The following is a 22,919-nucleotide window of genomic DNA, read 5'->3' as shown; positions in this document are numbered from 1 at the left end:
ACGTACAACACTTAGAACTTTTAGCATATCAGTATGTGGAATTAAATTATGGAATGGATTAAGTAAAGAAGTTAAAAATTGTACTGATATAAAGTTAAAGTACCAATGATTGTCACACACACACTAGGTGTGGCGAGATTATTCTCTGCATTTGACCCATCACCCTTGATCACCCCCTGGGAGGTGAGGGGAGCAGTGGGCAGCAGCGGTGGCCGCGCCCGGGAATCATTTTGGTGATTTAACCCCCAATTCCAACCCTTGATGCTGAGTGCCAAGCAGGGAGGTAATGGGTCCCATTTTTATAGTCTTTGGTATGACTCGGCCGGGGTTTGAACTCACAACCTACCGATCTCAGGGCGGACACTCCAACCACTAGGCCACTGAGTAGGTCTATGATCCAGTTTAAGAGGTTGTTCAAAATAATAGTGCTTAAAGAGTACAAAAAAGAAGAATTATGAGAAATACTTTCAACCTTATTGAAAATAAGATATTCTTCATCTCAGTATGTTAATAATGACCGAATTAATTAATTAATTACATATTACAAAACTGTTGTATACTAATTCATAGATGTTATTTTATTATATAAAAAGGTCAGTAAATGATTCTATATATTTGTAAATGCTTGAAGTGGGAAAGGGGTAGGATTTAATAAGCTTTGCTTCTTCCTACTCCTTTTCGGGCATGATGTAAAATGAAATGATATTAAATTGTGTGATGTATTATGATGTAAGTGTGTTCATGTTCGAAATAAACTAAAAGAAAGAAAGAAAGCAAAGTTTTTGCAGTGTTCTCTTCTTCATTGTTGGAAAAACGATGGAAAAGCATCTCTGTTAAAAAAAAGGCTAGATTTCTTATAATATCACCATTTTTAAGCCCTAAAGCTAATATCTGCTGTTTTATACAGAGAGGCTGTGCCAAGCCAAGCATGTTCACAGCCTTTGCTTGTATTAGGAGATTTTATTTACTTAGTCAAATCAACTTACTTTACGACTTTTAAGCTCACTGTTGGTTTTTCCTCATACATATCATGCATGCACAATCTACTGTACCTGTATTGACAATACTGTGTGGTTCTCCTACAGAGATAAATATATCCTTGAACAAGAGATAAGGGAAATGCAAGAAACTATCAGGAAGCAGAATATTTCTGTTCAAGTAAGAGGAAGTACAACCAAAACATTTTTGCAAACCGGGCGAACATGTGAATTTATCGGCCCTATGTGTTTTAGGACATGCAGCAGGACTTTGACCGGGAGAGCAGCGGCCTGCAGGACATGGAGTTTCAAAAGCAGGACGCACAGAAGCGCCTGGATGAGATGGACCAGCAGCGTTCCAAGCTGGAGGGGATGCTCAACGATGTCAAGCAGAAGTGTCAAGAAGAGACGCAGATGGTTAGTTTAGCCTTGATTAGAGATGTCCGATAATATCGGACTGCCGATAAAATGTAATATCGGAAATGATCTGTATCGGTTTCAAAAAGTAAAATATATGACTTTTTAAAACGGCGCTGTGTACACGGACGTAGGAAGAAGTACAGAGCGCCAATAAACCTTAAAGGCACTGCCTTTGCGTGCCGGCCCAGTCACATAATATCTACGGCTTTTTACCCACACAAGTGAATGCAAATCATACTTGGTCAACAGCCATACAGGTCACACTGAGGGTGGCCGTATAAACAACTTTAACACTGTTACAAATATGCGCCACACTGTGAACCCACACCAAACAAGACTGACAAACACATTTCGGGAAAACATCCGCACCGTAACACAACAGAACAAATACCCAGAACCCCTTGCAGCACTAACTCTTCCGGGACGCTACAATATACACCCCCCTGAAAGCTGAAGATGTTATATGACTTGTCCGGCACGCTGTTTGTATGGAGGAAAAGCAGACGTGAAGACAGGCTGGCCTCACTCAGGCTGTTAGGGGATGAAGGTTTCAGGTTGTAGAGGACGCTAAAGGCAGTGCCTTTAAGTCACGCCTGCAATATTATTGTCTGGGTGGAAATCGGGAGAATGGTTGCCCCGGGAGATTTTCGGGAGGGGCACTGAAATTCGGGAGTCTCCCGGGAAAATCGGGAGTGTTGGCAAGTATGCCTACCCCCCAACCCCGCCCACCTCAACCTCCTCATGAAAATCTACCGGGGCAACCATTCTCCCGAATTCCTCCCGATTTCCACCCAGCCAACAATATTGGGGGCGTGCCTTTAAGGCACTGCCTTTGCGTGCCGGCCCAATCACATAATATCTACAGCTTTCCACACATACAAGTGAATGCAATGCATACTTGGTCAACAGCCATACACGTCACACTGAGGGTGGCCGTATAAACAACTTTAACACGGTAACAAATACGCGCCACACTGTGAACCCACACCAAACAAGAATGACAAACACATTTCGGGAGAACATCCGCACCGTAACACAACATAAACACAACAGAACAAATACCCAGAACCCCTTGCAGCACTAACTCTTCCGGGACGCTACAACATACACCCCCCGGTACCCCCCCCAACCCCGCCCACCTCAACCTCCTCATGCTCTCCCAGGGAGAGCATGTCCCAAATTCCAAGCTGCTGTTTTGAGGCATGTTAAAAAAAATAATGCACTTTGTGACTTCAATAATAAATATGGCAGTGCCATGTTGGCATTTTTTTCCATAACTTTCAGTTGATTTATTTTGGAAAACCTTGTTACATTGTTTAATGCATCCAGCGGGGCATCACAACAAAATTAGGCATAATAATGTGTTAATTCCACGACTGTATATATCGGTATCGGTTGATATCGGAATCGGTAATTAAGAGTTGGACAATATTGGAATATCGGATATCGGGAAAAAAAGCCATTATCGGACATCTCTAGCCTTGATTATACTCATTTTGCGAGACATTAGTGTTCAGTGTAGCCTTTTCGTTCCACAGCTCGTTTTTTATTGCCACATTCTAAAAATTAAATGCATTTATTATTAATGCAATATATTTTTTACATATTACACTGATTTGCTTTGTCATCTATAACAGTAAGCTAAGATGTGGATGCAGTTTTGTTTTGATATCTTTGCATGTATTGACTCTTACTAAGAAAACAAGAGTCCTAAAATCGAGGGGTATCTTAAAATAGTCAACGATTTTGATTCGGAGAAGTCCAGTTTGGCAATCAACCTCGCAGTTGAATCGTTAGACATTAAAACCCTGCTCCTCACTCCAGGTAGGGAGGCAAGTTAAGTGCCTGCGCCCTCATGACACACATGTTCATTTGTGTTTTAGCCTTTTTTTTTTTGAGATGGAAAAAAATCAGGTATAAGATCTTTTTATTTGAAGAAATCCCTATTGGTTGTGCTCTTAAAAAAAAAAAAAAAGTTACAGTTGGATTTGACGCTTAGTCAACGACATCCTTACTAAAATTTCAACTGCGTTGGTGCAGATCTCAACTCTGCAGGGTCAGATCCGCTCCGAGGAGACCAACATGCAGAGCCGGGAGCAACAGGTGGGCCGCACCAAGGCGGACCTCAGTCGGCTGCAGGACGAGGAGGCCCAGCTGGAGCAGAACCTGCTATCAGGGCGCGTTCGGCTAGACAGCATCAGCAAGTCTCTGAAGAACACCCAGGAAGAGATCAACCAGGTTAGAGTGGTCACTTGAGCATGGTTAAAATCATTATGCCTCATTCAAAAGTGCATCTGTAAATCAATAGGGCTCTTGTTTCAACATACAACTCCTGAAAGTTTGAATAGAGATGGATTAAACGGGCTCATGGTCTGCTATCAAAAAAAGAAGAGTCCATAGGTTAGAGCACGGTCAACACACTGCAAAAAGTGAAATCTAAGTAAGATGAAATATCTCAAATAAGGGTGACATTTGCTCATTTTCTGTCTAATAAGATAATTCTTCTCACTAAGCAGATTTTATGTTAGAGTGTTTTACTTGTTTTAAGTGTTTTGGTCCTAAATGATCTCAGTAAGATATTACAACTTGTTGCTGTAATATTTGATGACCTATATTGAGTAAGACATGCTTGAAACTAGAACATCAACTGTTGCAAAGCTGTGTCGTCAACACTCACAAGTATAAAACTACTTTTTTAAAGTATTTTTTTATTTCAAGCATGAAAAAAAACCATGACTTTGACACACTTGTGTCTCATAATTAAAACAGATGACAGCCAAATGGACTTTGCGGTTTTATTTTCAATGAAACAATAAAAAATACGTACTCATAGTAGTACAGTTGGCACAGTACAGTAAACTGACAGTTAATATTTAAACATTTAACATGCACCTGAGGATAAGTTGATTGGCTACACTAAATTAGCCCTTGTGTGTGAATGTGAGTGTGAATGTTGTCTTGTTTATCTGTTGGCCCTGCGATGAGGTGGCGACTTGTCCAGGGTGTACCCCGCCTTCCGCCCGATTGTAGCTGAGATAGGCTCCAGCGCCCCCCGCGACCCCGAAGGGAATAAGCGGTAGAAAATGGATGGATGGCATTTAACATGTGACATTTCTAACAATTTTGAACAGAAATAATTCATGCACATTCAGGTAAATTCCTCAAAATTACATCCATCCATCCATCCATTTTCTACCGCTTATTCCCTTTGGGGTCGCGGGGGCGCTGGAGCCTATCTCAGCTACAATCGGGCGGAAGGCGGGGTACACCCTGGACAAGTCGCCACCTCATCGCAGCCTCAAAATTACAATAAAAAAAAATTTGGCCGGGGGCCGGGCTGTATATATGCACTAATTGACTGAAAGAGCATGCACTTGGCGCGATGTTGTCATGTTGTCGATGGAAAAATGCATTTTTAGACAATATGATTTGCCTGAGCGGCTAGGAGACCCCGAGAGTAACAAGCGGTTGCCTAGGGGACGGCGTGGCGAAGTTGGGAGAGTGGCCGTGCCAGCAATCTGAGGGTTACTGGTTCAATCCCCACCTTCTACCATCCTCGTCACGTCCGTTGTGTCCTTGAGCAAGACACTTCACCCTTGCTCCTGATGGGTGCTGGTTAGCGCCTTGCATGGCAGCTCCCGCCATCAGTGTGTGAATGTGTGTGTGAATGGGTAAATGTGGAAATAGTGTCAAAGCGCTTTGAGTTCCTTAAAAAAGGTAGAAAAGCGCTATACAAGTACAACCCATTTACCATTTGTTGCCTTTCCATTAAGAACAATACATTTGTTTTTTAGTATAAGTTTGCTGGTTTCAAGAAATGTAATGCCGAGCGCATATCATTATGTCAAGATAATGGCACTAGCATTTACTTCATTTAAGAATATTTTTCAACATATTGAGCAAAAAGGTCTCTTTTTTTTTCTACCAAGAAAAGTGCACTTATTAGTATAGAATATACTTATTATAGTATATATAGTATATAATATACCTATTTTAAGGTATTTTTGGGTTCGTTGAGGTTAGCTAATTTTACTTGTTTTGGAAAGTCTTGACAATCCAAATTTTCTTGTTCTATTGGCAGATAATTTTGCTTAGTTCAATAAAATACCCCTCATTTTTGTGTTATTTTTTCTTGTTTTTGAACACTGACTTTTTGCAGTGAAATAACCCGGTTTGTTTTTTGTTTCTTTTTCCAGGCTCGCAGTAAGCTGTCACTCATCCAGGAGAATCAGAAGGAGGTCTCCAAGACCATCGAGCAGTACAACAAAGCCCTGAGCGACCTCGGGGGAGGAAACAACATGGCTAACATGAGCGACCTGCTCGGCGAGAATGAGAACAGTGTCTTCAGAAGTGTGGTAAGAAGAGTCATAAATAACCTGTCACACCACGTGACTTTTCTGGTTCATTCTATTATTGTGCGTCAAATGTTTTCCCCATCAGGATGAATCATTCAAGTCAAGACGAGCCATGTTCAACCAAAGCGCTTCCAAGGCAGCAGACCCTTTCCAGACAGAAGACCCCTTCAAGTCCAACCTCTTTAAAGGTCTGTTTGTTTCCTAGAGCGACACTGGGCTGTAATTTAAACACCGACACATTTGCCTTTTCTATCTACCGTAATCTAATTGATGTGTCAACACTAGGGCACTAAGCAAAATTCCCCCAAAATAATTTTCTTAAAAAAATTTTCACAATCATGAGAGTCAACACTGCAAAAAGTCAGTGTTCAAAAACAACAGCAAAAAAATACAAAAATTAGAGGTATTTTATTTGAACTAAACAAAATTATCTGCCAATAGAACAAGAAAATTCGGCTTGTCAAGACTTTCCAAAACAAGTAAAATTAGCTAAGCTCAATGAACCCAAAAAGACCTTAAAATAAGTATATTCTCACTAATAACAAGTGCACTTTTCTTGGTAGAAAAAAAACAGACTTTTTTGCTCAATATGTTGAAAAATATTCTTAAATGAAGTAAATGCTAGTGCCATTATCTTGACATAATGAAGTAAGAAATGATTACTTTAAAAAAGTAGTTTTATACTTGTGAGTCGAGATGTCCGATATTATCGGCCGATAAATGCTTTAAAATGTAATATCGGAAATTATCGGTATCGTTTTTTTTATTATCGGTATCGTTTTTTTTTATTTTTTATTTTTTATTTACTAAATCAACATAAAAAACACAAGATACACGTACAATTAGTGCACCAACCCAAAAAACCTCCCTCCCCCACTCATTCACACAAAAAGGTTGTTTATTTCTGTTATTAATATTCTGGTTCCTACATTATATATCAATATATATCAATACAGTCTGCAAGGGATACAGTCCGTAAGCACACATTTGTGTGTGCTGCTGGTCCACTAATACTACTAACCTTTAACAGTTAATTTTACTCATTTTCATTAATTATTAGTTTCTATGTAACTGTTTTTATATTGTTTTACTTTCTTTTTTATTCAAGAAAATGTTTTTAATTTATTTCTCTTATTTTATTTTATTAATTAAAAAAAAAAAAACCTTATCTTCACCATACCTGGTTGTCCAAATTAGGCATAATAATGTGTTAATTCCACAACTGTATATATCGGTATCGGTTGATATCGGTATCGGTAATTAAGAGTTGGACAATATCGGATAACGGCAAAAAAGCCATTATCGGACATCCCTACTTGTGAGTGTTAATGACACAGCTTTGCATCAGTTGATATTCTAGTTTCAAGCATGTTTTACTCAATATAGGTCATCAAATCTCAGCAACAAGCTGTAATATCTTACTGAGATCATTTAGGACCAAAACCCTTAAAACAAGTAAAACACTCTAACATAAAATCTGCTTAGTGAGAAGAATTATCTTATCAGACAGAAAATAAGCATACATCACCCTTATTTCAGATATTCAATCTTACTTAGATTTCAGTTTTTGCAGTGAAGAAATCGCATGTCTTTTTTTTTTTTAGGATTTTAAAGATGATAAAAAAATGCTTGCAAGATGCGGCTAATGGGAGTCACCCTTTTAGCCTTCAAAGCCCTCTAAAACAACTTCAAAACCCTCCAGCAATGTTTTATATACAAGCTGCAAATCTATATATAATACAGTAACAGACACGATCATAACAATATGTAATATGTACAATAGTTACGTATTTTGATCATTTTATGCACAGCCTGAACTAATTTTTCTGCGTATTTATTTCCGTTTCCATAGCAGCGCACTTCCAACTTCCTGCAACAAATTTGTTCAAAGACCCTGGGAAATATGACCACCATAACACACTAACATACACATTATCACCAGCCGTGTACACAGGGTTGTCTGGAGCAGAAGCAGCGTGTCCGCACTTAAATATATTCGATATATACCCGCGGACAGCGATCTTTACAATTTAAGATGACACTGGCGGTTTTCAACGAGAGAGGCTCCCAGCAAGTGGGCTTTTCGTCACGGACATGACGCGACAGAATCTAAAAAGCATCTCTAAACACGAGTACGGTCGCCAGTAACACCAGAAATAGATGATAGATTTGTTGCCAATCTTTTATATTACAGAAAAAGTGACTAAAAGGATTGGAGAAATCTCCAAAAAAGAAAGAAAAACAATTCTCAATAAAGTACATTGTACAATAAACAGTAACAATTTAAAAATAGAACAAACAATATTATTAGGGATGTCCGATAATATCAGACTGCTGATATTATCGGCCGATAAATGCTTTAAAATGTAATATCGGAAATGATCGGTATCGGTTTCAAAAAGTAAAATGTATAACTTTTTAAAATGCCGCTGTGTACACGGACGTAGGAAGAAGTACAGAGCGCCAATAAACCTTGAAGGCACTGCCTTTGTGTGCCGGCCCCGTCACATGATATCTACGGGTTTTCACACACAAGTGAATGCGAAGCATTCTTGGTCAACAGCCATACAGGTCACACTGAGGGTGGCCGTATAAACAACTTTAACACTTACAAATATGCGCCACACTGTGAACCCACACCAAACAAGAATGACAAACACATTTCTGGAGAACATCCGCACCGTAACATAACATAAACACAACAGAACAAATACCCAGAACCCCTTGCAGCACTAACTCTTCCTTGACGCTACAATATACACCCCCCGGTACCCCCCTCAACCCCGCCCCCCCAACCCCGCCCACCTCAATCTCCTCATGCTCTCTCAGGGAGAGCATGTCCCAAATTCCAAGCTGCTGTTTTGAAGCATGTTAAAAAAAAAAATGCACTTTGTGACTTCAATAATAAATATGGCAGTGCCATGTTGGCATTTTTTTTCCATAACTTGAGTTGATTTATTTTAGAAAACCTTGTTACATTGTTTAATGCATCCAGCGGAGCATCACAACAAAATTAAGCATAATAATGTGTTAATTCCACGACTGTATATATCGGTGTCGGTTGATATTGGAATCGGTAATTAAGAGTTGGACAATATCGGAATATCGGATATCTGCAAAAAAGCCATTATCGGACATCTCTAGTTAAGAGCATTGAAAACAATAAAATGTAGATTGTTACTCGACCTGCTTTAGTAAGATGGAATACAAGCTCAGCAGAAACAAAGACGTTAGAGAAGAAATCTTAAATCACTGTTATCGGAGATTTTCATCAAAACATGTCAAGTATTTTCTTATACCAATCACACACATCCGGTTGGAGGCTTCACAATAATAGCGCTACGCTTCACATCCAGTTTAACCAACACAACAACGAAAAATCATCTTGCAATAGATCATGCTATTCTGTTACTCTGTGTTATTCTGTGATATTTCTACCTACCGTATTTTTCGGACTATAAGTCTACTATAAGTGCGACTTATACTCAGGAGCGACTTATGTGTGAAATGATTAACACATTAGCGTAAAATATCAAATAATATTATTTAGCTCATTCACGTAAGAGACTAAACGTATAAGATTTCATGGGATTTAGCGATTAGGAGTGACAGATTGTTTGGTAAACGTATAGCATGTTCTATATGTTATAGTTATTTGAATGACTCTTACCATAATATGTTACGTTAACATACCAGTTGGTTATTTATGCTTCATATAACGTACACTTATTCAGCCTGTTGTTCACTATTCTTTATTTATTTTAAATCACCTTTCAAATGTCTATTCTTGGTGTTGGCTTTTATCAAATACATTTCCCCCAAAAAATGCGACTTATACTCCAGTGCGACTTATATATGTTTTTTCCTTCTTTATTATGCATTTTCGGCCGGTGCGACTTATAGTCCGGAGCGACTTATACTCCGAAAAATATGGTACTTTAAAAAAGTAGTTTTATACTTGTGAGTAGAGATGTCCGATAATGGCTTTTTTGTCGATATCTTGTATTCCGATATTGTCTAACTCTTAATTACCGATTCCGATATATACAGTCGTGGAATTAACACATTATTATGCCTAATTTTGTTTTAATGGCAGCCTTCGCATGTTCTCCCCGTGACTGCGTGGGTTCCCTCCGGGTACTCCGGTTTCCTCCCACCTCCAAAGACATGCACCTGGGGATAGGTTGATTGGCAACACTAAATGGGCCCTAGTGTGTGAATGTGAGTGTGAATGTTGTCTATCTGTGTTGGCCCTGTGATCAGGTGGCGACTTGTCCAGGGTGTACGCCGCCTTCCATTCAAGTACAGCTGGGATAGGCTCCAGAGGGACAAGTGGTAGAAAATGGATAGATGAATGGAATGGCAGCGGCGATGTGAAGGAAGAAGACTTTCTCTCCTTGAACAATCTAGTCTTCTTTTTCGCTACCCCTGAGACTAGGTTTATTACTGCAGGCATGCCTGCCACTGCCCTCTGCAGCCCACATCGGGTAACTACAGTTCACTACACAATATTACCAACGCTATGGCATATTATTTTATAACCTGTTCTGATTGATCGTCCGCATTTGCAGAATTTACCAGGCTGAGTATTACATTTTATTAATAGGTAGGTAGAGAAGGTTAAAACATTGTCATGCAGAGATATGAATGCCATTAACTTGAACTACTGTGCAGAAGTTTGGGGCAATAACTCCATGAGCACACTATATCCACTCATCAACCTGCAGAAGAAAGCAGTAAGGGTAATTCATAAGGCAGGATATAGGGATCACACAAATAAATGTTTCCTACATTCAAAACTATTGAAATGTTAAAGATCTTGTGAAACTGCAAACAGTACAAATTACAAATAAAGCACTAAACAATTCATGTGGCCCATGGGCTTTTCAATCAAATGTTTTCACATCATATTTTTAAACCTTGAACATTGAACCTCTTTCCGCCATTTCGATGTACAGTACCATTTTTAAATTTCCGTAGTCTTGAATTATAGAAAGTATTCCAATGGTAGGCATCTGCACTTGCATACCTGCCAACTACTCCGGTTTTCCCGTAATTCGTACGGTTTTCATCAACCTATTCCGGGTTACGGTTGCAGTGATAAAAAATACGTTTTTTCATTAATTAAAAAAAAAAAAGGGTGAAAACTACGCGAATTGCACCTTGTGCAGACAAGATTTTTCGATCGGACACGGAGGAATTAGCGATGTAAAAGACCACGTTGGGACAAAAAAACACAAGTCTAATGCCGTTGCTAGCGATACAAGTGGAAAACTTTCAACGTTTTTCGTCGCCCAAACAGATTCTTTGGATGTGATAAATGCCGAAGTTTTATTTACGGAGGCAATAATTGAGCATGGACTTCCAATCGCACTGGCTGATCACATGGGACAGTTAAATGTTTGTAATGCAACCTTTAAAAATCATTACGCGGTGATCGCGGTCCCAAAAATAAACTTTTCTTGCATGATAATGTCCAGAAAAATTTGCTTTATATTACTATAGAGTCCTTTTAACGAATGAGTTTGATGGTTTATCACAAACCTTAAATGAAAGAAGTCCTTTGTTCTCCTGCAGCATGCATGCGCTTTGGCCTTGCTTCGTGTTTGGTGCGCAATCCTGTCGGCTGTATTTCACAGCACGACATACTGTTAAAAGTGTTTATACTATTTATGCTTTCAAGTCCAAGTTGAAGAAATCTTGTTAAATGTTGACAGCATAACTACCAAAATACAGAAGTATGTCCTTAATATTTTTGCAGTGCTATTTCTGTTGAAAAGTTCAAATGATTACATTAGAGATGTGATGTGCCACTTTTCAAGTGTCTGATGGCTTAAATTAATTTTCATTAATTTTTCATATTTTGAATTCTTTTGAAAGGCTTACAAAAAAACTACATTTGAATTGTAATTCCATGCTATTGACAGGACTATTGATTTTAATGAAGTTAGCTTACCATGTTTACAGTATGATAATTGTGATAGAAATGTGAATTTTAGGCACAGAATATTTTTTACAATTGAACAAGGCAGTAGATTGTACAAGCTTGGACAGAAAGTTAATAATGACACCAATTTTTTTTTAAATGGAATTGTTTAGTACTGTTTTACCATTTGTTTACTGTAAAAAGTGTTTATACTGTTTATACTTTCAATTAACAAATTGAAGTCTTGTGAAAGGTTGACAGGATAACTGGCATTGACTGTCAAAATAATTTCAAACTATTGAAGTTAGCTTACAGAATAAACATGCCAATCAACCCATATGATTTTTGCTGTAAAATTTTTGTTTTGAAAAGTCACTGTGACTGATAGAAAAGTGATGGTTTTAGCAACATTTTAACCTGTCTGAATGCTAATAATCATTTTGCGTCGGGGGGCGAAGCCCTGAACCCTCCACCAGGACTTTGTCCTGGACCTACCGGGGCCTGCGGCCCTTGGACCCTGGCTACTAGGTTTTTCTGATTTCAAAAGTTGGCAGGTATGCACTTGTTACGGTAATTATAGGGACTACGTCACAGCACCTCCAGGCAGATGAGGAACTAAGCAGAGTGTACGGAGTTTGTTTACCGCTCGGATATGGCGGTCGCAGAGTAAAAAACTCGGACATGGGAAGAGTTCAGGGAAAGCTAAGGTAAAAAGGCTTCCGGACGGCTTCAAAGCGATTCTGGACCACCGTCTGCCGCTTCAGGAGAGGAAAGCAATGTCAACCCCTTTTATGGTGGGGTGCTGCTGACCTCGACTCAGGATGTTGTAGATTGGTGGTGGTTCCTCTTTTTAAGAAGGGGAACCGGAGGGTGTGTTATAGTGGGATCACACTCCTCAGCCTTCCCGGTAAGGTCTATATCAGTGGTTCTTAACCTGGGTTCGATCGAACCCTAGGGGTTCGGTGAGTCGGCCTCAGGGGTTCGGTGGAGCCTCCGCCGCGGAGGTCAAGTGACACACCCGACTCATCGTGTAAATAAAAACTTCTCCCTATTGTCGTATTATGGATCCGGCAACAGCAGAAGTCACACTGGTTTTCAGGTGTGAATTTTGTTGTGAGTTCATGCACTGTGTTGGTTTTGTTCTTTGAACAAGGTGATGTTCATGCATGGTTCATTTTGAGCACTAGTAAAAAAAAACATATAACTTTGTCTTGAATTTGAAAAAAAAAAACATTTTATTTTTCACTAAAGAAGGGTTCGGTGAATGCGCATATGAAACCGGTGGGGTTCGGTACCTCCAACTAGGTTAAGAACCACTGGACTATTCAGATGTACTGGAGAGGAGGCTACGCCGAATCGTTGAACCTCGCATTATGAAAGAGCAGTGTGGTTTTCATCCTGGTCGTGTAACTGTGGACCAGATCTATACTATCAGCAGGGTCCTTGAGGGTGCATGGGAGTTTGCCCAACCAGTCTACATGTGCTTTGTGGACTTGGAGAAGGCATTCGAACGTGTCCCTTGGGAAGTCCTGTGGGGAGTGCTCAGAGAGTATGGGGTATCGGACCGTCTGATTATGGCGGTCCGTTCCCTGTATGATCAATGTCAGAGCTTAGTCCGCATTGCCGGCAGTAAGTCAGACTCGTTTCCAGTGAGGGTTGGACTCCGCCAGGGCTGTCCTTTGTCACCGGTTCTGTTTATGACTTTTATGGACAGAATTTTCTAGGCGCAGTCAGGGCGTTAAGGGGATTCGATTTTGTAGCTGTAGGGATTGGTCTCTGCAGATGATGTCGTCATGACTGCTTCATCTGGCCAGGATGTTAAGCTCTCACTGGATCAGTTTGCAGCTGAATTTGAAGCTACTGGGAGTTCTCTCCCGGAAAAGGGTGGAGTGCCATCTACGGGTTGGGGAGGAGATCTTGCCCCAAGTGGAGGAGTTCGAGTACCTTTGAGTCTTGTTCACAAGTGAGGCAAGAGTGGATCGTGAGATCGACAGGCGGATCGGTGCATCCGGGGTCTGCTTTGATGCGGACGCTGTATCAATCCGTTGTGATGAAGAAGGAGCTGAGCCGGAAGGCAAAGCTCTCAATTTACTGGTCCATCTACGTTCTCATCTTCACCTATGGTCATGAGCTTTGGGTTATGACCGAAAGGACAAGAACGCGAGTGCAAGCGGTCAAAATGAGTTGTCTCCATCGGGTGGCGAGCCTCTCCCTTAGAGATAGGGTAAGAAGCTCTGCCATTCGAGAGGAGCTCAAAGTAAAGCAGCTGCTCCTCCACATCGAGGGGAGCCGGATGAGGTGGTTCGGGCACCCAGTCAGGATGCACCCCTGGGCGCTTCCATTGGGAGGTGTTTAGGGCTTGTGCAACCGGTAGGAGGCCAAGGAAGACCCAGGACATGTTGGGGAGACTATGTCGCCCTGCTGGCCTTGGAATGCCTCGGGATCCCCCAGGAGGAGCAGGACGAAATGGCTGGGAAGAGGGAAGTCTGGGCTTCTCTGTTTAGGCTGCCTCCCCCAAGACCTGACCGTGGATAAGTGGAAGAAGTTGGATGGATGGATGGATGGATGGATGACATTCTATCAAACATTGTGTGACTTGTTGTATTCGTGTTCATGGAAAATGGACCCAAGCACACATCCAGCAGATTATTATATGCACCCACCGGCCCCAACACCCCCAGATGCATTTTTTCTATATGTGTGGCCCCATAGTCAAAATATTTCTCTAGGGTCTGTTCTAGCCTAATCAAACTATTTAGCGTACTCACATTTGTATGTGTCTTCAACCTAGATTCTTTTGGAGATCCTTTCAAAGAAAGCGACCCCTTCAAAGGCACCTCATCCGAAGATGTCTTCAGCAGGACTGGTAGCTTGTTTGCACACTCCGAAGCTTTTGCAGGAAAACCCAGGCCTCCAATTAAGGTACTGTTGAAGATTTGATGGGTTTGACGTCACCATGTGTTTTAAGCTTCACTCACTCAACTTTTGTTTATCAGCCTGGCTCCTTCAGTGGTAGCGACCACTTTTCATCCCTCGGCTCCAAACCAAAGAATTCAGGTACTTAGTCATAAGTATCATATATATTAAGTCAGTTTTGAGGTGAGGATCTGTCCTGGCGGGGTTACACTTTTTTTTTGTTTTTTGAATGACTTAATTATCGGAAATGCTTTTTTACCAGTGAATGTTTAATGTTGCACAGGACCCCTACTTCAATCTCAACCTCTGTGGAATAATTTGTTTTCATTAACTTTTGTTTGGTAATGAGTTGGATTACACACAAAAATGACAAAGAGGAACCCTTTCAAATCTGATCAGTATTCTGATAGAAGCCAAGCTAAATTTATTTGTGTCGCACTTTTTAAAAACAACCACCACTGAACATTGTGCTTATATTTTCTATTCGTGTTAATCTATTTTTTAATCTCTAATTTTACAGTTTCTGTATGCGAGTTGCTTTCTGCTTGATGAGCTGAAACAATACCACCGCCATGAGGCACAACGAGAGATGTCCGATAATATCGGCCAGCCGATAAATGCTTTAAAATGTAATATTGGAAATTATCGGTAACGTTTTTTTTTATTATCGGTATAGTTTTTAATTTTTTTTTAATTTTTAATAAATCAACATAAAAAACACAAGATACACTTACAATTAGTACACCAACCCAAAAAACCTTCCCCCCCCCCATTTACACTCATTCACACAAAAGGGTTGTTTCTTTTTGTTATTAATATTGTGGTTCCTACATTATATATCAATATACAGGTAAAAGCCAGTAAATTAGAATATTTTGAAAAACTTGATTTATTTCAGTAATTGCATTCAAAAGGTGTAACTTGTACATTATATTTATTCATTGCACACAGACTGATGCATTCAAATGTTTATTTCATTTAATTTTGATGATTTGAAGTGGCAACAAATGAAAATCCAAAATTCCGTGTGTCACAAAATTAGAATATTACTTAAGGCTAATACAAAAAAGGGATTTTTAGAAATGTTGGCCAACTGAAAAGTATGAAAATGAAAAATATGAGCATGTACAATACTCAATACTTGGTTGGAGCTCCTTTTGCCTCAATTACTGCGTTAATGCGGCGTGGCATGGAGTCGATGAGTTTCTGGCACTGCTCAGGTGTTATGAGAGCCCAGGTTGCTCTGATAGTGGCTTTCAACTCTTCTGCGTTTTTGGGTCTGGCATTCTGCATCTTCCTTTTCACAATACCCCACAGATTTTCTATGGGGCTAAGGTCAGGGGAGTTGGCGGGCCAATTTAGAACAGATATACCATGGTCCGTAAACCAGGCACGGGTAGATTTTGCGCTGTGTGCAGGCGCCAAGTCCTGTTGGAACTTGAAATCTCCATCTCCATAGAGCAGGTCAGCAGCAGGAAGCATGAAGTGCTCTAAAACTTGCTGGTAGACGGCTGCGTTGACCCTGGATCTCAGGAAACAGAGTGGACCGACACCAGCAGATGACATGGCACCCCAAACCATCACTGATGGTGGAAACTTTACACTAGACTTCAGGCAACGTGGATCCTGTGCCTCTCCTGTCTTCCTCCAGACTCTGGGACCTCGATTTCCAAAGGAAATGCAAAATTTGCATGGTTGGGTGATGGTTTGGGGTGCCATGTCATCTGCTGGTGTCGGTCCACTCTGTTTCCTGAGATCCAGGGTCAACGCAGCCGTCTACCAGCAAGTTTTAGAGCACTTCATGCTTCCTGCTGCTGACCTGCTCTATGGAGATGGAGATTTCAAGTTCCAACAGGACTTGGCGCCTGCACACAGCGCAAAATCTACCCGTGCCTGGTTTACGGACCATGGTATTTCTGTTCTAAATTGGCCCGCCAACTCCCCTGACCTTAGCCCCATAGAAAATCTGTGGGGTATTGTGAAAAGGAAGATGCAGAATGCCAGACCCAAAAACGCAGACGAGTTGAAGGCCACTGTCAGAGCAACCTGGGCTCTCATAACACCTGAGCAGTGCCAGAAACTCATCGACTCCATGCCACGCCGCATTAACGCAGTAATTGAGGCAAAAGGAGCTCCAACCAAGTATTGAGTATTGTACATGCTCATATTTTTCATTTTCATACTTTTCAGTTGGCCAACATTTCTAAAAATCCCTTTTTTGTATTAGCCTTAAGTAATATTCTAATTTTGTGACACACGGAATTTTGGATTTTCATTTGTTGCCACTTCAAATCATCAAAATTAAATGAAATAAACATTTGAATGCATCAGTCTGTGTGCAATGAATAAATATAATGTACAAGTTACACCTTTTGAATGCAATTACTGAAATAAATCAAGTTTTTCAAAATATTCTAATTTACTGGCTTTTACCTGTATATCAATACAGTCTGCAAGGGATACAGTCCGTAAGCACACATGATTGTGCGTGCTGCTGGTCCACTAATAGTACTAACCTTTAACACTTAATTTTACTCATTTTCATTAATTACTAGTTTCTATGTAACTGTTTTTATATTGTTTTACTTTCTTTTTTATTCAAGAAAATGTTTTTAATTTATTTATCTTATTTTATTAATTTTTTAAAAAGGACCTTATCTTCACCATACGTGGTTGTCCAAATTAGGCATAATAATGTGTTAATTCCACGACTGTATACATCGGTATCGGTAATTAAGAGTTGGACAATATCGGATGTCGGCAAAAAGCCTAGGCACAACGATATGTAGCCACAGTGAAAAAGAGGTCGCACTCTGTCATCTGACTTAGCTAGGTGACGTGTGTGATGTTTGCGTCATTAAATAACGGGGATAGAATGAATTATATCTAACACCCACCCATCCATCCATCTATCCATCCATTTACTTCCACTTGTCCCTCTCGGGTGGCGGCAGGGTGGAGAGTGTAAAATGTTTTTTGATAATCTAACAGACGTATTAGAAGTGAGTTCATAGTTTGTATAGGTTTGAATGTTGTCTTTCTTTTATCGTAGAGTAGACCATGGGCTTTTTTTGTAGCGTAACACGCATCAATTACATCAGTGTTTTTCAACCTTTTTTGAGCCAAGGCACATTTTTTTGCGTTGAAAAAAATCCGGAGGCACAACACCAGCAGACATCATTAAAAAATGAAACTCAGTTGACAGTAAAAAGTCCTTGTCGCAATTGTTGGATATGACTAAATAAGTTCTTCCACTTCAAACACCTGCTAACAGAAGCATCCAAAATCGCTTATGCGTTAACCTTATGATTTGACACTTTCGCATTGTGTAACACAAGTATCCAACATTGTAACAACATTTATTGGTCAGAAAAGACAACATTCATAGATAATGTACAAACCCTGTTTCCATTTGAGTTGGGAAATTGTGTTAAATGTAAATATAAACGGAATACAATGATTTGCAAATCCTTTTCAACCCATATTCAGTTGAATGCACTACAAAGACAAGCTATTTGATGTTCAAACTCATAATTATTATTTTTTTTTTTTCAAATAATAATTAACTTAGAATTTCATGGCTGCAACACGTGCCAAAGTAGTTGGGAAAGGGCATGTTCACCACTGTGTTACATGGCCTTTCCTTTTAACAACACTCAGTAAACGTTTGGGAACTGAGGAGACACATTTTTTAAGTGGAATTCTTTCCCATTCTTGCTTGATGTACAGCTTAAGTTGTTCAACAGTCCGGGGTCTCCGTTGTGCTATTTTAGGCTTCATAATGCGCCACACATTTTCAATGGGAGACAGGTCTGGACTACAGGCAGACCAGTCTAGTACCCGCACTCTTTTACTATGAAGCCACGTTGATGTAACACGTGGCTTGGCATTGTCTTGCTGAAATAAGCAGGGGCGTCCATGGTAACGTTGCTTGGATGGCAACATATGTTGCTCCAAAACCTGTATGTACCTTTCAGCATTAATGGCGCCTTCACAGATGTGTAAGTTACCCATGTCTTAGGCACTAATACACCCCCATACCATCACAGATGCTGGCTTTTCAACTTTGCGCCTATAACAATCCGGATGGTTCTTTTCCTCTTTGGTCCGGAGGACACGACGTCCACAGTTTCCAAAAACAATTTGAAATGTGGAGTCGTCAGACCACAGAACACTTTTCCACTTTGTATCAGTCCATCTTGGATGAGCTCAGGCCCAGCGAAGCCGACGGCTTTTCTGGGTGTTGTTGATAAACGTTTTTCGCCTTGCATAGGAGAGTTTTAACTTGCACTTAGAGATGTAGCGACCAACTGTAGTTACAGACAGTGGGTTTCTGAAGTGTTCCTGAGCCCATGTGGTGATATCCTTTACACACTGATGTCGCTTGTTGATGCAGTACAGCCTGAGGGATTGAAGGTCACAGGCTCAGCTGCTTACGTGCAGTGATTTCTCCAGATTCTCTGAACCCTTTGATGATATTACGGACCGTAGATGGTGAAATCCCTAAATTCCTTGCAATAGCTGGTTGAGAAAGGTTTTTCTTAAACTGTTCAACAATTTGCTCACGCATTTGTTGACAAAGTGGTGACCCTCGCCCCATCCTTGTTTGTGAATGACTGAGCATTTCATGGGATCTACTTTTATACCCAATCATGGCACCCACCTGTTCCCAATTAGCCTGCACACCTGTGGGATGTTCCAAATAAGTGTTTGATGAGCATTCCTCAACTTTATCAGTATTTATTGCCACCTTTCCCAACTTCTTTGTCATGTGTTGCTGGCATCAAATTCTAAACTTAATGATTATTTGCAAAAAAAAACCATCAGTTTGAACATCAAATATGTTGTCTTTGTAGCATATTTAACTGAATATGGGTTGAAAAGGATTTGCAAATCATTGTATTCCGTTTATATTTACATCTAACACAATTTCCCAACTCATATGGAAACGGGGTTTGTATATAACATTGTACATCAATAATGTCTATAGTGACAATATAATGCCACCAACCATTAGAGGCATTATAAGCTGTGGTTGTGTTTTTTAGGTTTGTGATTGGAACATTTGCAGGACAGCTTGTGAACAGGTTTTTAATGTGGACTGAATGTGAGTGTGAATGGTTGTCTGTATATCTGTGTTGGCCCTGCAATGAGGTGGCGACTTGTCCAGATCTTGCCTTCTGCCCGAGTGCAACTGGGATAGGTTCCAACCCCCCCCCCCCCCCCGCCCACTCCCGTGACCCTGAATGTGACAAGCGGTAGAAAATCCATCCATCCATCCATTTTCTACCGCTTATTCCCTTTTGGGGTCGCGGAGGCGCTGGAGCCTATCTCAGCTACAATCGGGCGGAAGGCGGAGTACACCCTGGACAAGTCGCCACCTCATCGCACAGATAGACAGACAACATTCACACACTAGGGACCATTTAGTGTTGCCAATCAACCTATCCCCAGGTGCATGTCTTTGGAGGTGGGAGGAAGCCGGAGTACCCGGAGGGAACCCAAGCAGTCACGGGGAGAACATGCAAACTCCACACAGAAAGATCCCGTGCCTGGGATTGAACCCAAGATTACTCAGGACCTTCGTATTGTGAGGCAGACGCACTAACCCCTCTTCCACCGTGCTGCCCGCAAATAATCATTAACTTTAGAATTTGATGCCAGCAACACGTGACAAAGAAGCTGGGAAAGGTGGAAATAAATACTGATAAAGTTGAGGAATGCTCATCAAACACTTATTTGGAACATCCCACAGGTGAACAGGCAAATTGGGAACAGGTGGGTGCCATGATTGGGTATAAAAGTAGATTCCATGAAATGCTCAGTCATTCACAAACAAGGATGGGGCGAGGGTCGCCACTTTGTCAACAAATGCGTGAGCAAATTATTGAACAGTTTAAGAACAACCTTTATCAACCAGCTATTGCAAGGAATTTAGGGATGTCACCATCTACGGTCCGTAATATCATCAAAGGGTTCAGAGAATCTGGAGAAATCACTGCACATAAGCAGCCAAGCCCGTGACCTTCGATCCCTCAGGCTGTACTGCATCAACAAGCGACATCAGTGTGTAAAGGATATCACCACATGGGCTCAGGAACACTTCAGAAACGCACTGTCAGTAACTACAGTTGGTCGCGAGGGTCACAATGGATGGATGAAAGATTATAGTAAAACTGCACTTGTGTGGATGGAAAATTGGAGGGAAAAGTTAGTAAAAATATCAGTTATGCATGGACATGGCTTGAACAACAGCAACCACGGTTCTCATTCACAAATTAGCTTAGCTTCCTGTGTTGCAAACAATGGTAATTAAAGAGAGTTGGATAGGTATTGGACCTTCGAACCAATTGTGTTACAACAGTAACTTTTTTTGCAAATGTTGATGGATTTCGAATCGCGAAGGTTGTCACTACCCCCTCTAAATTAGTAGTTTACACACATAAATTATGCAAATCAAACAATGGCATCATTTAGCGACGCATAGCAAGTTTTGTTTTTTTTAACAGAAGAGTTGACCACAATGGCAGAATTGTCAAGGAGCAATGACTCCAAAAGTGTCTTATGTGAGGGAGCATTGTGCAACACCTCAAAGAAGCTCTTCTTTGCCACTCTGGGCGATACGTTCAAAAATTACCTTTTCCCTCTCTGTGGCTTCCGATGTTCCAACCGGTGGTTGGAGGCTATTTTTAGTCGAGTGCCTACGCATTTAACTACCGGCCAACTAAAAATATCTCACCTTGGCCCTGGAAAATCAGGAGCCAAAGCCAACAAAGTCAGTGACGGTACCAGCACACTGTCACTGCTTGTCTTGCCTTTACATGCACTGCAAAAAGTCAGTGTTCAAAAAGAAGGGCAAAAAAAATACAAAAATGAGGGGTATTTTATTTGAACTAAGCAAAATTATCTGCCAATAGAACAAGAACATTTGGCTTGTCAAGACTTTCCAAAACAAGTAAAATTAGCTAACCTCAATGAACCCAAAAATACCTTAAAATAAGTATATTGTCTCTAATAACTGTACTACTATATGAGTACGTATTTTCTATTGTTTCATTGAAAATAAAACAGCAAAGTCCATGTGGCTGTCATCTGTTTTAATATGACACACAATTGTGTCAAAGTCCATCCATCCATCCATTTTGTACCGCTTGTCCTTTTCGGGGTCGCGGGGGGTGCTGGAGCCTATCTCAGCTGCATTCGGGCGAAAGGCGGGGTTCATGCTTGAAATAAGAAATTATTACCGTATTTTTCGGACTATAAGTCGCAGTTTTTTATACTCAGGAGCGACTTATATGTGAAATTATTAACACAATACCGTAAAATATCAAATAATATTTAATAATATAGTCTCTTATACGTAAGAGACTAGACGTTAGAGATGCGCGGTTTGCGGGCACAACCGCGGATTATCCGCGGATCGGGCGGATGAAATTAAAAAAAATTAGATTTTATCCGCGGGTCAGGTCGGGTGGTTGAAATAGAAAAAAATTAGATTTTAAATAGATTCAGGCGGGTGGCAGTTAAACCAATTCGGAAATATATATACATAGTTAAATGTTGTTACCCACATACGAAAAACGAGCAGGCACCTGCTGCATATGCCACAACAGAAGAAAAAGAAAAAAAAGAGATGGACACTTTTGCGGAGCGGAGAAGGGACGCCTCGCCGGGGTCTGGGACCGAGGCCCCTTCCCCCGAGAGGGCCCCACCGGGAGCCGTAGCTGAGGCGATCCGCGAGAAGGGCCCGACGCACGTCCAGGGTCACCACCGCGCCCACCGGACCGACACCCCGCCTCGTCCGCCTTCGCCGCGGCCGGCGTCACGCGCAGCAGGTAAGCAGCTTACCTGCCCGCCACCCCCGTGGCCGGGGGCTCGTAACAGGGGTCACTGCGCGCGCTCCGCCCGCACAGCTTACCTGCCCGCCACCCCTGTTGCCGGGGGCGCGTAACAGGGGTCACTCCGCGCGCAGTGCGCTCACGAAAGGGGTGGGGCTCACCCTGGTTGATATAGACAGCAGCTAGGACGGTGGCCATGGAAGTTGGAACCCGCTAAGGAGTGTGTAACAACCCACCTGCCGAAACAACTAGCCCTGAAAATGGATGGCGCTGGAGCGTCGGGCCCATATACCCGGCCGTCGCCGGCAGCGAGACGCGCTTGGAGGTGCGCTCAGCGCGGCTCCCATATGATTGCGCACTGGTGTGCGTCTGGGTCGTGACAGCGTGGCACGCGAATGTCTGTGCTGCATTGGATCAGTCTCCTTTCTTTAACAGGCAAAAGCTTTATAACCTCACTAATGCCTTGCATCGTCTATATTAGATATAT

General features: G+C 41.3%; 1 protein-coding gene across 2 annotated transcripts in view; it reads left to right on the top strand.

Moving 5' to 3' along the window:
- Positions 1–22,919, top strand: part of LOC133618454 (epidermal growth factor receptor substrate 15-like 1) — a 71,420-nt gene that overhangs the window by 30,299 nt on the left and 18,202 nt on the right. For both annotated transcript variants that reach the window (XM_061978812.1, XM_061978813.1), the window contains exons 13-19: positions 1,086–1,158; positions 1,233–1,394; positions 3,438–3,635; positions 5,594–5,752; positions 5,838–5,940; positions 14,470–14,600; positions 14,675–14,735. In XM_061978812.1, the coding sequence (XP_061834796.1) occupies positions 1,086–1,158; positions 1,233–1,394; positions 3,438–3,635; positions 5,594–5,752; positions 5,838–5,940; positions 14,470–14,600; positions 14,675–14,735 (887 nt within the window). The remainder of the gene's footprint in view (positions 1–1,085; positions 1,159–1,232; positions 1,395–3,437; positions 3,636–5,593; positions 5,753–5,837; positions 5,941–14,469; positions 14,601–14,674; positions 14,736–22,919) is intronic.

The sequence above is a fragment of the Nerophis lumbriciformis genome, linkage group LG19 (genome assembly GCF_033978685.3).
Source record: "Nerophis lumbriciformis linkage group LG19, RoL_Nlum_v2.1, whole genome shotgun sequence".
Lineage (NCBI taxonomy): Eukaryota > Metazoa > Chordata > Actinopteri > Syngnathiformes > Syngnathidae > Nerophis > Nerophis lumbriciformis.
This window is presented reverse-complemented; position numbering and strand designations above follow the sequence as displayed.